We start from the raw sequence: 15,407 nt of genomic DNA, 5'->3' as shown, positions 1-15,407 counted from the left end.
ACACAGTCGAAATCAACACAGATCACAGACAGCAGTTCACTGAGATCATTAAAAAAGTCTTTGCAGTATTTGGGAGGCCTGTAAACATTAAGAAACACAACTTTGGATGGGGCCTTCAGCTGTAAAAGGCACATATTCAAAAGACTGAAAACTTCCAGGAGATAGCTGCTTACATTGAAATGATTCATTAAATAAGACAGCTTTAGCCTAACTCTTCCTGTTTCCTGTGTGCTCAGCCAATGAGATGCAGCATAAGATGGAGGAGGCAGAATATCGTACACAGCATCTGATGGACAGAATAAAACCAATGAGAATGTTAGGAGAAACATTGAGCAGAAACTTGTCTGACATCCGGGAGCTGATCTATCAGGCCCGCAGACAGGCAGCATCGGTAAGTAAACACTCACACAATGGCTTCTATCACTGTCCCAAAATGATTATAGATGTCTACAAAACTCCTCAAACAGGAAAGAAATGAACAGCAAACAGTTTACCGTAGATAAGGCAGCCTCAACCAGAGAATTAGGACATCTGTGACCAGGATGGATAATCCTGTGACTATGATTATCCACAACAACAGTTATTTCAAGGCACTTTACATTGTAAGGTAAAGACCTCACAATTTCTCTTGATAATGATGGTGTTGTGGTGTAACATCGTCAGATTAAGGTGGCACTGCAAGCGGACAGAGGCTGTGTTCGTTCCTACAGACCATCGATTCAGTCCAGTAACTTCAACACTCTGAATCTGATCGTCAAGACGACCACTCCAAATAACCTGCTCTTTTACCTGGGCAGCAACACTACGGTAAAGACAATAACTTGCTGTTAATGAGTAGTAACAGAAACTGTTTCGTTCTGCATCCTAACTGAAGCTGTTGTTTCAGATGGACTTCTTGGCTGCTGAGATGCATAATGGACAGGTTTCTCTACTGTGGGATGTGGGCTCGGGCAGCACCCGGCTTGAGTTTCCTGGACTGGATATCACCAACAATAGATGGACAAAGATCAATGCTACACGGTAACAAAACCCCCACAAAACTAAACTAAACGATTTAAACTAATCACACGATTGAAGACGCAGGTGGATATAGGTTTACAGCTGTGTTTGTGTATGCCACAATGTCATGATCCCGGCAGATTTGGATCACATGTTGCACTGTCAGTCCATCAGCTGGATTCTGAGTCAGCTCTGCTGCCAGCAGTAACAACAACATCACCAGGAACCTTCCAAGTTTTAGACATCGACGAAAACAGCTTTGTTTACATCGCAGGGCTGGGAGCTCATACACAGGTACACATCAGGTATGCACGTCTGTGTGCAGGTGAAGAAGGGCTAACTCGGTGTGTTTGATTTCAGCGGCCTGCGGCACTGCGATCGACCACCTTCCAGGGCTGCCTGGGTGAAGTTTCACTGAATGAGCAGAACATTGGACTCTGGAACTATGACCATACAGAGGGAGAGTGTGGCGGCTGCTTCAGCAGGTACTCACACAAGTTTTAACATATTTACGTGTACACAGCACTTACATGGATGCAACACAAACACGTTACACACACAGTTTGCTAAATCTGCACATTCCTTATGCAAATTCTGACTTGTATTTTGTGTCACTCACAGTCCCCAAGCAGAGGAAACTTCCTTTCACTTTGATGGATCTGGCTATTCAGTGGTCCAGAAGTCTCTGCGGTCTACTTCCACGTTAATCGTTTTGCAGTTTAAAACTCTGTCTCCAGTCGGATTGTTGCTGTACTTGGCCTCCAACAACACTGTACGACACACACATTTACAGTCTTTGCTGGGCTTCTTATTTTTAAGGAAACATACACATACCTCACTTTCTGTCATCGACAGAGAGACTTCCTGTCCATGGAGTTGGTGGAGGGGCGTATTCGTTTGACCTTTGACCTTGGCTCTGGTGCTCTGATGCTGACCTCCAACAGGAAGTACAACACTGGAGTGTGGTACAAAATCACACTGCAGAGGAACAAACGCAAAGGTACTACTATTACTCCTAGTAATACTCGTGCTGCTGCTTCCGTGTCCACACTGCTAAATGTTATTTCACATTTTTCTGTGTGGCCAGGTTACTTGTCCATAATGGCAGCTGACCAGTCATCGGAGAAGGAAGTGTTGGAAGCGGACTCTCCTGGAAAGGCCTCTGATCTGAACCGCTCTGATCTTGACCCTATCTTCATTGGTGGATTTCCTGCTTCCAGACCAATCAGGTGAGTTTTTGAAGACAAAGGTGATTATAATATAGCCAGAACCGTGTTATCACCTGTGAATGCCATCTCTCTGGTTGCTAGGCGACAAGTAGCATCCCGGTCTTACGTGGGGTGTATAAAAAATGTGGAGATTGCTCGGTCCAACTTTGACCTGCTAAGGGATGCACATGGTGTCAGGAAAGGCTGCATACTCAAGGTAAGCTCAGACTATACAAGCCCCAGTTATCCCACTTCTACTTGTTGGAAGAGTTTTTCTTGCTCACTAACAGGACATCATCTGATTGTTGGGGTTTTCTCAGGATTATTGCAGGGTCTTTATATTAGAATATAAAGCACCAGTTGTGATTTCTGCACTAAATAATTGAAACTGAATTACAAATTTGGACAGACAAGACCAAAGTGGAGATGTCTGCCAATAATTCACAGTACGATGTTTGGTAAAGACCAACACAGAAAATCAGGACACACAACTCATAGCAACTGTCAAGCATGGTAGCATAGGAGTGATTAGTTTGTTTTTGCAGTAAGAGGACCTGGGCACCTTCCAGTCATCAAGTCTACCATGAACTCCTCTGTATTCTTGAGTCAAATATGAGGCCGTTTCCACAACAGTTAAGCTTGGTCCGAACTGGGTCATACAACAGGACAATGATTCCCAAGCATGCCAGGAAATCTGTTCAGTTGAATTGATTTAGATTCAGTTTTCTGTATATAGCACCAATTCACAACAATACTGGACTCACAGTGCTATTGCAGGGTCTTTATCTCACATTTTTGAAAGAATCCCCAAGAATCAGACAAGCCCCTATATAGTCAGAAAAAATATAGTAATCCGCTGAATACAGCAGCATAACTAAGTGACCAGTGAAACTCCAGAACCTGATTGAAACACTATGGCAGAACCTTAAACAAACCCACAAACCTCCACGAACTGAAGGAATAATAGGGCAAAATTAATCCACAATCACGCAAGAGACTGAAAAAGAAAATTATTATTTTTTTATTTATTAGTTGTTGTTGCTAAAATTGTTTCTACATTCTATTGAATCACAAGGTTTAATTAATTTTCCTCAAGGCTGCACATAATACTACATTGACTATATCTGTCACCCTGCCTGACTCCATCTCTATTCATCTCAAGTCTCTTTTGAGATCCAAGCTAATAATATACTAATATACACGTTTTAATAAATGCATGTACTGATACATATAATAATGCACAATAATCCACTGAACTAAAGTCCTTGGATGACAAGTAATTTTCAGCTTGTAAATTTAGACAAAACTGATGTTAATTTTTCTGAAGTATGAAATAAAATAACTGTCCAACAGTTGTTTCATTGACTTCCAGTACTACTGTGAAGAACCTTGGAGTTGTTTTTGTCCTTCAATACACATATAAAACAAATATGTAGAACTTTCTATCACCACCAGCAGGTCATGGCAGATGGCTGCCCCTCCTCGAGCCTGGTTCTGCAGGAGGTTTGTTCCTGACTGTTTCCTTCCCACTATCCTCTGCCTTTGTTACTTTGAGGTTGGACAAAGCAGTGAGAGAAAGCTCATATTTATTTTAGCTTCTCTTCATTGGCTCCTTGTAATTGAATTTTAAATTTTCTTCTCACATATGAAGTCTTGATCAGACCTCATCATATCTTAAAGTCTTAGTATCATATTATCCAGATAGAGTACTTTAGTACTTGGCTCTCGGTATGCAGGGAAGCAGAGCCTTCAGCTGTCAAAGCTGTAGAACAAAATCCAAGTTTAGATTCAGGACACAGACACCCTCCATAGGATTAGACTTTGGATTCTCCTTTTTGAAATAACTATTAGTTAACACTGGAACAGGTATCCTTGAACCATTCAGGCTCAAACTACTGATGATGCACTGGGCATTTGTTTCTACTCTCCTCGTTTCACTCCTGAACCATACAACTACTGCGACATTAAATTTGTATTTCTCCCCTCCATGGTTGGTGTTTTGCCCTTGTGTCTCCCCTAAATCCCTCAACCAGTTGTTGTAAAATGCTCCAACTATCCTGAGCCTGGTTCTCTCAGGTCACTTCCTGTTAAAAGCGAGTTATTGCTGCCCTTTAACTCTTGCCAAGTACTGCTCGTAGGGTATTGTCTAATTTTTCGGGTTTTCTCTCTAATATTGTACTATAAATATCTTAGATTTTAAAGTGCTTTGAGGTCACTTTTGTTAATTTGTAATGAACACTGATCACACTCGTAGGATAACAGCTTGATTGATTTACAGGTTAGTTGTTTGACTGATTAATGTATTGACCAGGCGGTGCGAAGTGTGTCCCTATTGGCTGGAGGCTATGTTCAGATCACTCCACCATCGTTTGGTCAAGAAGCAGAGTTGCTCTTCTCCTTCTCCTCCAACAACCAATCAGGGGTCCTGCTGGCTGCTTTCAGTAATGATCGCTCACACAAACAGGTGAGACTGATTTAGGTCACATGTATACCAAGTCTATTTGAACTAACAAAGCTATGTGGGTGACACTGCAACCTGAATTTTTCTATGTGTCTGTATGTGCAGTACTTCCTATCTGTTCACCTAGTCTCGGGAGCATTGGAGGTGGAGCTTGGAGAGGTGGGCGGAGCCACACGTAAGGTAACTGTGATAAAGCCTGATGGAGGATCCTTCAGTGACAGAATGAAACATTCTGTGATCATTACCATCAACAAAAAGTAAGTATTAGCATAACATGCTAACTTTTATGCTTCTTCTCACATCTCACCTGTCTGGCCTTTCTTAACTGTCTTTCAGGTCGCTCTCAGTGCAGATTGATGAGGAACATAAGAAGCTTGTGTCCCTGTTGCCGGGTGTATTTTCTCGGCTGTCTCCAGCCTCTCTATTTATTGGTGGGCTGCCTTCAGCTGATGACGCCCGTCTACCAATCAGATTGCAGAAAATATCTAGGTTGTTCAAAGGCTGCATCCAACACCTGGCAGTTGGCAGAGCGTAAGTGTTTTACACATCCAAGTTGTGTCCCAATTCAACGACTGCATATTTCCAATGCCTGCCAAAAGCTTCTTTGAATGCACCCATCTGAAGGCTCCTGAAAATGCAGTTTACAGATGTGTCTCTGTTTTCTGACACCACTGCTTTTTCAATCAAAGAAATCAAAGCGTTCATTTCCAAACTATTCAAAGGCTGATTTAGATCCCAAACCTTTTAAAGCCAGTTGGGTAGTTGAAATGTCAGGCAGTTTCCCCTGACTATTAGATCTACAATTTGCGACCTTCAGAAGAGGTTGTTTTGCCAAGAATGTCCCTCAAAAAGCCTGGAGAGCTTTTCTTGAACACTACTTAAAGAACTTACAGGAAATCATACCAAAGAGAGTTTAGGATGTGCTAAAGAATAAAGCTGGTCATACTAAATACTGACTTTAAAATTCTTTTTTGACCCTTTATACTGTATTTCCATAATTGTTTGCAAGTTTCAGTAATTTTTCATACCAAATATAAAGAAATGGGGATTGGCTCAAGACTTTTGCATAGTATTGTACATCAGACACCAGCAGCAGAAGCAAATTTCCTTAAGTCAAAAAAGAATAAATGGGATTTATGGCTCTAATGGTAAAATTATTTTAGGGCGGTTCCTGATTGTTATCTGCTGCTGTCAGTGTTACCTAGGAGTCAGGTGCGGTGCTTTGCATTACAAGGACTAAGGTCTCCTTGGACTAGACCATCTCATGTAAGAGCCTTCATAGACTCCAAAGGAGTTCGGACAACAACAGTTTTGATTTTGTGGCTCTGTGCAGGCTTGTTGACCTTTCAGGAGCTCTGAGATATGAGGGGGTGAAGTTTGACAAATGCGTCTTGGAGGAGAAGCTTGGGGATGTGCTCCTTCCTGATGACCAGGATGTAAACGTAACTCCAGACCCTACTCATTTACCTCTACCTCAGCCCACACAGTTTGGTGCCCTGTCACCTGAAGGTCTAACGGTAATTACTATATTCATTATCACCTATTCTCAGTGCATTCATTTTAATTGATTAATTTAATCAATATGTCCGTTTTTATTGATTATTGGTTTTTGATTTATGTGTGTGATGCAGTGTGCATCAGATGGGGAGTTAACCTTTGTGCCGTCATCAGTTCAGTTTGGCTTGTCCAGAAACAGTCACATGACCTTCATTATCAACCCAAGCACAGTCAGAAAGAGGTGAGTTTCCATAGCAACAGAGGCAACTCTCGGGTCACACAGGGGACAGGTCACTTCATCTTTGTATAACACTCCATCTCCGACACTGCTGTGGTGTGTTTGTGTCTCACTCTTGTCTTCACTACTGTGTCTGTTCCCTTCCTCAGTGTGTCGGTGAGGTTGTTAGTTCGAAGCTGGGCCCTGGACGGGTTGATCCTCCTTCTCTCCGACTCCAAGCAGATGGACTTTGTTGTCCTCAGCCTAAAGGGGGGCAGGCTGATGATGTCAGCTGATTTGGGGAAAGGCCCGGCCTCGATCACCTCATCTGTAGCTGTTAACAATGGAGAGTGGCACACTGTGAGTTAATTGGACACGAGGCACTGTAGACGCATCAATGTCAAACTCTGTAAATTTCAACCTGTGTTTGAGGTTTTGGTGTTAAGACAAAAATAGCTTTGTTTGAATGCTGTGGTGTTCACCGTGTCTCAGGTGGTTGCAGAGGTGGGCCGGCGGTTGATGTCAGTGTCTGTCAACAGTTTGAAAACTGAATCCATCTCAGTCAAAGGAAATCAGCTGGATGTGGCCAACAAAGTTTTCCTAGGAGGAACACCTCACACTATGACCAGCAGGAGAATCGGAGTATGATTGTTTTTCATTTTTTCACCGTTAAACACAAAAGACACAAACATTATTACCCCAAATACATCAAATCATTTTATTTGATGTTTTAAAAAAGCATTTTATGTACCTAGAAGAGAAACTCTTGAGTTATTGAACATCTTTTGCACGAGTGTCCTGATTTCACAGGAAGAAATTTTTGCGCTAAGAATTAATATGTAGACAAATTTTCTTTGCGCACATTTTTGAAACTCACAGGTATTCTGACTCTATTGGAAATCTCTCCCCCTTTCTGCTCCCATGTGTCTCCCCCTGTCTTTCTTCCTGTTTGGTTCTCAGGATACCAGCAGTTTTCCAGGCTGTGTTCGGTCCATCAGTCTGAATGGTGTCATGTTGGATGTGTCTAAGCCGGCGTCACAACATGGTGTCACATCCTGTTTCACCAGAGACCAGATAGGAAGTTACTTTAATGGAAGCGGATACGCTGAAATGAGTAAGTCAAACTTGTAGACAAAATCATCTGCGCTGAAGATGAGATGCAGACTGATCGGTCTGATTAGTATAGAAGGACTTTTGACAGCCTATAGTCTGTACAGCTTTTGCCTATAGTTCATATGAGAAGTTACTTTTGGCTGCTTCCTTATTGGGCCACAATTTTGAGAGCCTGTTTTTAGGTAGTTGGAGCAAGAGTTATAATGTTTGGATGATGGGTGTACCGAGATATGAACAAATGAAAGCACATTTTCATAAACTGTATAGGTGGAGTGCACAGACCGTTGCTAATTGTTGTCAAGTTACAGCAATCCACCAACTGCAAAAACACAGAGGTCCACTTGAGAACTAGCATCCATTTTTGTTGACTTCTGTCTACGGATGGCAATTGATAAGAATTTAGCGACACCGATTCCACTGCAAATATCACTTATCGATTCGATTTCTTATCCGTTTTAATTGGGTTCTCATTAGCTTCATCATTGCTAAGAAGCATATCAAAAGCATTGTTATGGGTTACATTACTTTTGTGTTTTTCTGTAAAATGACCTGAAACGCATTGTTTATATTGGTAAATAACCAATATAAACCTGAGGCCAACACAAATCCCTATTCTAATTAGGACACACATGACTAATTTTCTGGGTATGAACTCAAACTCGACAGTAGAAAGTAAAGACAAAAACCAGAACACAGAGACTTTAAAGCAGTCAGCACATTGATTGTACTTCAGAAACCTGAACAGGTAGAAACGGGCTGCCGCCTGACTGCTCATCACTGCTTTTTGTTACCTGTTGAAGTTCAGGGTGTGGCTGCTGGGGTGGGTTTTGCACAGATGACATGCTAGCACTGAGGTTGTGTTAGCAGCATAATGCAGTTTGCACTTTAACGTCATGCTCTACACTATTCTCCTCCTCCGGCAATGAACACTATTTTTGTGTGCAGAGGCAAAACTGAAAAAAAAGTGGCATTGTCCAAAAACGTGTGGAACTAGCTGCACGTCACATACTAGACAGGTGTTGGATAGCTGTCTCTAACCGTGATTAAGCTATGATCTGATTACATGCTGTTTCCATCTGCAGTCCATGATGGCTATAAGGTTGGCTCTGACATGACAGTCTCTCTGGAGTTTCAAACAAGTCAATCAGAAGGAGTGCTCCTGGGAATCAGCAGTGCAAAAGTCGATGCTGTGGGACTGGAGATGATCAATGGACAGGTGAGCAGAGATATTCCATTCTATGCATTATGTAAACAGTAATAGGCCTACACCCCAGGGATTTAATGATCTAACTGAGCAAGTTGCCACGTTTTCACGGTATCTTTCTAATAGCTGCAGTAACATCAGAGCTTCTGTTATTCTTGGTTTTTGACTAAAGTAATAGATGTATAGAAAAGGATTGTGCAAACTAAGTTTTAAATATGCAAATGAAGTTTTATTTGCGTAAATAAAGGTGTATCTGTTTTTCTCCTCAGGTGGTTTTCAACGTGAATAATGGGGCAGGTCGAGTGTCAGTGCGTTCTGGTGGCCAGATGCTATGTGATGGGCAGTGGCACCGCCTGCTGGCCCAAAAAACCAAACATGCCCTCAGCCTAACTGTAGATGAGCGAACTTACACCACTGCAAACCCTTACCCACAATCCACCTCTGCTGAAACTAATAACCCTGTCTTCCTGGGAGGATATCCAGGTAAGACCCTTTGAACATAAACAGAATTTAAAAAAAAGATGAACACACCTAAAAATAATTCTAACCTGTCCATCTCTCTGCTGTAGCTGGTGTCAAACAGAACTGCCTGTCATTGAGCTCCAGCTTCAGAGGTTGTCTAAGGAACCTGCAGCTCTTGAAGTCCCACCTGACCAAGACCCTTGATCTGAGTTCTGCTCACTTCCTGTTGGGAGTAACCCCTAACTCATGCCCCGCTTCCTAGCAGTGGCCAGAAAGCATGCCGGATTATGTCACAGAGCAGTATCATTGATTGATGGGCTGTGTAGTGTGAATGTCTCTGCTGATTATTCCTGTGGATTTTGAGTCTCTGTAGTCCAAACTTGAATGATTAAAGTTCATCTTAAAACTAACATATTCATACTTTTTATTTTCTAAGCAGAGAAACTTCAGTAACTTCTGCCTGTAAACATGAACAGTAATTAAACCACAGAAGAAACACATTCCTGGTGATCAGTTTGAGTTTTTGAGTAAAGGCACATTTTGTATTTAAGCTCATCATTAAAAAGGAGGAGTCATCTGTCTGTAATCTAAGTAGCATTTTATGTTTAGACATCTGCTGAGGCCATCCTTTTCCATCTACCCATTTTTGTAAATACTTATCTAATTCACTTAGGTGGAGGGTCCAATCTATCCCAGAGGTAACAGAGTGATCGGTGGGGGTACGACCCAGGGCAGGTTGATGGGAGAGTAATTTGAGAGTAATTCTAGTTTATTCTATTAAAGTGGCGTCAAACGAATTTCATATCTCAGCTATTAATGTCCCATCAGTATGTTGGAGCTGATTCTTCAGCCCTGCTGAGAATCCAGTTGAAAGCACTTTACTTTGATGGGCACAACCACGCGGTCAATCGCATGCAAAGACAGACTGCGATCGTACCATTATCAAATCAAATCACTTTTATTGTCACATCACATGTGCAGGTACATTGGTACAGCACATGTGAGTGAAATTCTTGTGTGCGAGCTTCACAAGCAACAGAGTTGTGCAAAATACAATAATGTAAACAAGCAAAATACAAGAATGGCTACATCTGAAACTAATAAATATATGTACAATATATAATAGTATATGCATTCCTGGATGTGTATACTAAATATTTTCTATGTGTGTGTGTGTGTGTGTGTGTGTGTGTGTGTGTGTGTGTGTGTGTGTGTGTGTGTGTGTGTGTGTACACATATTTTACAAATTAAATAGAGTAAACAATAAATAAAATATATAAAAATATACAGAGTTGAGACATGTGCAAAACAGTGGCATTTATATACAGTGTGGAGTGCATAATGTTGAAGTTCCAGTAGTGAAGCTGAGGTGTCTATGAAGTGTTCAGCAGTCTGATGGCCTGATGGAAGAAGCTGTCTCTCAGTCTGCTGGTACGGGACCGGATGCTGCAGAACCTCCTTCCTGATGGAAGCAGTCTGAACAGTTGATGGCTGGGGTGACTGGAGTCCTTGATGATCCTCCCCGCTTTCCTCAGGCAGCGCTTCCTGTAGATGTCTTGGAGGGAGGGAAGCTCACCTCCAATTATCCGTTCAGAGCACCGCACTACTCGCTGGAGAGCTTTGCAGTTGTAGGCGGTGCTGTTGCCATACCAGGTGGTGATGCATCCAGTGAGGATGCTCTCAATGGCACAGTGATAGAAGGTCCTGAGGATGCGGGGGCTCATGCCGAATCTTTTCAGTCTCCTGAGAAAGAAGAGGCGCTGCTGCGCCTTCTTCACTGTTTTGTTTGTGTGTACTGACCACGTAAGATCCTCAGCCAGGTGTACGCCAAGGAACCGGAAGCTGCTCACTCTCTCCACAGCAGCGCCGTTGATGGTGATGGGGGTGTGTACTTCTCTGCACCTCCGGAAGTCCACTATCAACTCCTTTGTCTTTGCGATGTTGAGGGTGAGATGGTTGTCTTGACACCAGTGGGTCAGGGCGCTGACCTCCTCCCTGTAAGCCCTCTCATCACCATTGGTGATAAGACATGATGTGAAAGAAAGGGCGGCAGATGTTTTAAAATAGCAAGTGTAGTGGTACAGGCCAGGTACACAGACAGACGGGGGAGCCTGTCGGGAAAAAGTGAAGAAGCGGACAAAAACGTAAAATAGCAGCTTCTGGCTGCATTTCAGTGATATCGAGGACTGCAAAGCAGAGTGCAGAATTGATAAAACTAGGAGCAGGCTAAAGTGATACCTGTTTTTATTTTCAGCCATTATCCATTGCCGAGGACAACACGTTTCAAGACTTATGACGACTTTGAAACCACGTATCGCTCTTACTCTCAACAAGCAGCGGGTGCTGCTGTGGGCACCTCGCCAAAGCGCTCACAGGCGGCAGATAGTCCCCCCAGGTCAGGGGTCTGCAACCTTTAACACCCAAACAGCCACTTGGACCCGGTTTCCACGCAAAAGAAAACACTGGGAGCCGCAAATACTTTTTGAAATCTAAAATGAAGATACCACTGTATATATTGTTTTTTTTTTTTTTTTACCTTTATGCTTTGTGTGAACAACTAAGTAAGTAAAGTTTATTTATTAAGCGCTTTTCACAGACAGGCAGTCACAAAGCGCTGTACACAAATATTAAAATAAACAATACGATCAATAGACATTATACACAATGTAAAAGATCAAATGTAAATAATGTAAAGAATATAAAATACGTAGATCAACAAAAGGCTTGTTTGAACAGAAAAGTTTTTAACTGCTTTTTAAAAGAATCCACAGAACAACTTAGGTGTGTTGCTTATGAAATCCATGAAGTGCTACAGAGGAAATTACATTTTATTCATGTAATTAACACATTTTGAACTCTTAAAGAAATATAACAAAAGGAAAGACACCCAGCTGAACTAAAATGATCCATGTAGCAAACAAAAACTGTTGTGAGCCGCCACCCTTATATCGTCTTTGGGCTTTTGGAGCCTTGACCTGACTTTTAAAAAATAATTGGAAAAAAAGCACGACGATGCTAAAAAAAATAGATATTTGCAAAATTCTGCCTAAATATGTATTTTACCTGGTTAATGTGTGTGGCGGGGCGTGGTCTGCAGCGCCGCTGCAGGGGAGGCGGACGCACCTGAGCGGGAACCGCAATCACGCCTCGCTGCCTTAAAGTCTGTGCCCTCTCTGCTGTTGAAAAGCTACAGCTGGCTGTATGCTACAGCAACCGTGTGTGAAAAGGGGTCAATAAAGAGATGCTGAAAAGCATGCTCATGAAATCATCGATATGTTTACAGTAAGACTTATGGTCCCGAACCTCTGTTCACAGCGTCTGCAAATCGGGGCTTTCATCTTTACGCAGGACATCTGTGAGGCGTGAGCGGTGTTTGTTTTTAACATAGTTCACAGTGGAGAATGGCTGCTGACATAATGAGGATCCGGCCTACCTGGGGTTGAAAGTCTCGATAAATGCACGGCGTTTCGGCGGGTACACCGGCTTCCGCGAGTGTGACGCTTATTTTGAGCGATGAAAAAATAATAAGATATAATTTTATTTTTATATTTCAAAATCACAATAATCTTCCAATTTAGAACTACAAGTTAAAAAAAAGAACTAAACACAAATAAAATACACTTCAGCTAAATACTTCTAATTTATTTTCCCAAACCACCCGGAGCCGCAAAATAAAGACTAAAGAGCCGCATGCGGCTCCGGAGCCGCGGGTTGCCGACCCCTGCCCCAGGTGCTGTCAGAGCAGGAGGAGATGTTCACACCTACGCGTCCAAACTGGCAAATGAATCGCGCATGAGCGAAGCCGCTGCTCCCGCCCTGACTGTAACGCAGTCAGTTCTTTTACTGTTACTTTTTGTGGCTCACATAGTTTAAAACTACTTAAAACACACACACACACACACACACGTATCTATTTCGGGTCACTTTTGCCGGTCCCAAGCCCGGACAAAGGAAGACGGTTGGAAGTGTGACATAAAAAAAAACAATAATTGCTAAAATAAATTTAATGTGTAGTTCTAAATATATTCTAAATGCATTTAGAGTGGATTTTTTTTAACTCACTTCATGTCTCCTTCACGATGTTATTTCTGTATCCAACAGTAGGTTACAATTACATAAGCATAACCAATTAGGCAACTTAGGGATGACGTCATCTTGCGATTTCTAGCAACTTTTAGGACAGCCAATAGGGATTTTTCTTACTGAGGAGTTGGCAACACTGCAGTTGTTTGTGACACAACCCCCCTGCTGACAGCAAACAGCTACAACATGTAAACAATATTCTGCAAAGTGTAGGCTCTGCACAGGACTAATGCAAGACTGCATATCAGGGGGAGTGATCTGTATATAACACGAAACAAAGAGAGCAATGATCAGTGGGGATCTCTCAGTATGGTATTTCTGTAATGCCAGATTCACATGGGTGAATCTCACATGTCCTGGTTCTGCCCTGACCCGGTTAGCAATGAATTTGTCAAACTTCTCCATTGCTGCACCAATCAGTCTATCAGTCTTCCTCCTTACTCATGAACAGGACCCAAAGATACTTTAATTCCTCCACTTGGCAACAAGTCATCCCTGACCTGTTGTGGGTACTTCAAACGTCTGTGGGTCAACTTTGGAGATGTTAATGCTGCCGTCCATTTACCTCTGAAGTTGGATGTCAGAGCCAAGAGTGACACGACTCCTGAGTCGACAGCGCTTGGAAGCTGCTCCAGTAGTAAAAGTGAGGAAAGATAGAATTTGTTTTGCTCTTGGTAAGCAATCTTGCATAACACCTGTTGTTGGTTTATTTTTATTTGTAGAGTCAGTTCTCTGTGCAAGACAACAGTGGTAGTACAGAGTAAAAGTTTAAGTTTTACTCCTGTTTATGTGCACTGCTACCATCCTGAAGCAAGATTCCAGTTGGAAAATCTGACTAAGAAAATGAAAAATACTGCAGGTTTTTTTTCATCACTGCAGCCAGGCAGACAAAGTTGTTGAGCCAAGCATTCCTTTAACATTAATAATCATGAATTTCTTCATAAATAAAAGTTTACCCATTAGAGTAAACTGTATAACATCCCAAAGACATGTCATTATACAGCTACTTTAAATCCTATTGATATTTATTTAAACTGTTCTCTCCAGTTGATCTTTCTGAGTAATTTCAGTTACTGCTTCATTCAAGCCATTCAAGCTGTTCAAGTTCTATTAGACCAAAATGTCCAACAATTAATTAATGCTTTAATATTAAATATGATCAAAAACCTATGTATGCCTTTAGGGTGGCTTTAATTGAAAACATTCCTGAAAAAGCCATCACCTGTCTTAGGCCAATCTCCAACCTTCCTTTTATCTCAGACATTCTTCACAGAGTAGTTGTAAAACACTGATCGGATGGAAAGGAACGTTTTTTCTTTTGAAGAGTTTCAATCTGAATTCCAAATTCATCACAGTACAAAAACAGCACTTGTGAAGGTTACAAAAGATGCTCTGTTAGCCTCTGTTTCTTCACTTCTTTACATTTCTCACTCTCTGTGTCATCCTTATACACCTCTCTGCATTTAATCATTAGTTATTTGTAATCTCTGGTTCTCTTCCACAGCGTGTCTTTGGCCTGTGTTCCTCCCCTCATCCCCACCCAGTCGCAGCAGATGGCCACCCCTCCTTGACCCTGGTTCTGCCAGATGTTTCATGTTGTTAAATGGGGGGTTTTCCCTCCCACTGTTGCCAATGCAATTGCTCATAGGGGGTCACAGCTGGTTGTTAGGATTTCTCTGTTTTCTAATATTGTAGGGTCTTTACCTCCCTGTGGAAGACAAGGTCATTGAGGCAACTGATTTAGTGCTATATATAAAAAAAAAAAGGAAAAAAGTGAATGGCTTGTTTTGGCAACATAGTGTATGTCATAAAAGAGAAACCCGTGTCTCCATTGTGGTCCCTCATTTGCGTCTTTATTTCTGGTTGACAGGGTCCAGATGCCAGACGTCAATACACAGCTGAAGCTCGGTGAAATTTCCCTGCTTTGCAATAGTGTTGTCTAATTTAAAGAAAATGACTACACGGATCCATGTTATGGTTTTGCTGTTATGGTTATACCTGATGTTTTTAGATTCACATTATGTTTCAATAATGTATTTCACAGTATTTCAATATTTAATATTGAGCTCATTTTCAACGTTTTACAGTATAAGCTATAACAAGCTATAACGAGTTTCACAGCATGAGCAGTGCCATTGGCCGACCTTAGCTTTCACAACTTTT

General features: G+C 41.9%; 1 protein-coding gene across 2 annotated transcripts in view; it reads left to right on the top strand.

Annotated features, from left to right (window-relative positions):
- lama1 (laminin, alpha 1) overlaps window positions 1-9,571 on the top strand; it is a 33,666-nt gene extending 24,095 nt beyond the window's left edge. For both annotated transcript variants that reach the window (XM_085418071.1, XM_085418070.1), the window contains exons 45-64: window positions 237-391; window positions 664-807; window positions 887-1,020; window positions 1,140-1,293; window positions 1,360-1,484; window positions 1,621-1,771; window positions 1,855-1,999; window positions 2,087-2,228; window positions 2,310-2,424; window positions 4,519-4,671; window positions 4,774-4,925; window positions 5,005-5,199; window positions 6,002-6,185; window positions 6,300-6,406; window positions 6,553-6,742; window positions 6,875-7,024; window positions 7,343-7,496; window positions 8,578-8,711; window positions 8,969-9,182; window positions 9,269-9,571. In XM_085418071.1, coding sequence (XP_085274197.1) covers window positions 237-391; window positions 664-807; window positions 887-1,020; window positions 1,140-1,293; window positions 1,360-1,484; window positions 1,621-1,771; window positions 1,855-1,999; window positions 2,087-2,228; window positions 2,310-2,424; window positions 4,519-4,671; window positions 4,774-4,925; window positions 5,005-5,199; window positions 6,002-6,185; window positions 6,300-6,406; window positions 6,553-6,742; window positions 6,875-7,024; window positions 7,343-7,496; window positions 8,578-8,711; window positions 8,969-9,182; window positions 9,269-9,423 — 3,053 coding nt within the window. In that variant the 3' untranslated portion in view covers window positions 9,424-9,571. The remainder of the gene's footprint in view (window positions 1-236; window positions 392-663; window positions 808-886; window positions 1,021-1,139; window positions 1,294-1,359; window positions 1,485-1,620; window positions 1,772-1,854; window positions 2,000-2,086; window positions 2,229-2,309; window positions 2,425-4,518; window positions 4,672-4,773; window positions 4,926-5,004; window positions 5,200-6,001; window positions 6,186-6,299; window positions 6,407-6,552; window positions 6,743-6,874; window positions 7,025-7,342; window positions 7,497-8,577; window positions 8,712-8,968; window positions 9,183-9,268) is intronic.
- The last annotated feature ends 5,836 nt before the right edge of the window (window positions 9,572-15,407 follow it).

The sequence above is a fragment of the Rhamphochromis longiceps genome, linkage group LG9, assembly GCF_057381845.1.
Source record: "Rhamphochromis longiceps isolate RC_006_pf linkage group LG9, R_longiceps_female_GT1.1, whole genome shotgun sequence".
In the NCBI taxonomy this organism is placed as follows: Eukaryota; Metazoa; Chordata; class Actinopteri; order Cichliformes; family Cichlidae; genus Rhamphochromis; species Rhamphochromis longiceps.
Note: the sequence above shows the minus strand (reverse complement) of the source record. Positions and strands in the feature narration are given on the sequence as shown.